The following is a 335-nucleotide window of genomic DNA, read 5'->3' on the forward strand; positions in this document are numbered from 1 at the left end:
CCCAAACATACCTGAATAAAATTAAAAAAAAGGTAACACCCAGTGTCCTATATTTGTATATTTATGGTCATTTCAAAAACAAACAAACAAATAAAAGAGCCCCACTCAGGTGCATATTTACATTCTTCAAACTGTAGCGGTGAAAAATAATTGTATTAAGTGCAGGACATTCCTAATGTTGCAGTAGTGACATTTTCCTTAAGTCTTCATGAACACATTGCTTTTGTCTTAATGGTGCTGCATTCCATGACTATGAGACAGTTCGCTCGTCACCTTCACTTGCAGACGGTGGCACAGTCAGGATTAAAGAGCTCCTTGTATAACGGAGGAAAGAG

The 335-nt window shown here is 37.6% G+C and overlaps 1 protein-coding gene across 1 annotated transcript in view; it reads right to left on the bottom strand.

The window, feature by feature from the left end:
* Positions 1 to 275: 275 nt before the first annotated feature.
* Positions 276 to 335, bottom strand: part of RORB (RAR related orphan receptor B) — a 71,841-nt gene continuing 71,781 nt past the window's right edge. The window contains exon 11 of the mRNA XM_007450995.1: positions 276 to 335. This exon is cut by the window's right edge and continues 1 nt beyond it. Within this exon, the coding sequence (XP_007451057.1) occupies positions 276 to 335 (60 nt within the window).

The sequence above is a fragment of the Lipotes vexillifer genome, unplaced genomic scaffold, assembly GCF_000442215.2.
Source record: "Lipotes vexillifer unplaced genomic scaffold, Lipotes_vexillifer_v1.1 scaffold204, whole genome shotgun sequence".
Classification (NCBI taxonomy): Eukaryota; Metazoa; Chordata; class Mammalia; order Artiodactyla; family Lipotidae; genus Lipotes; species Lipotes vexillifer.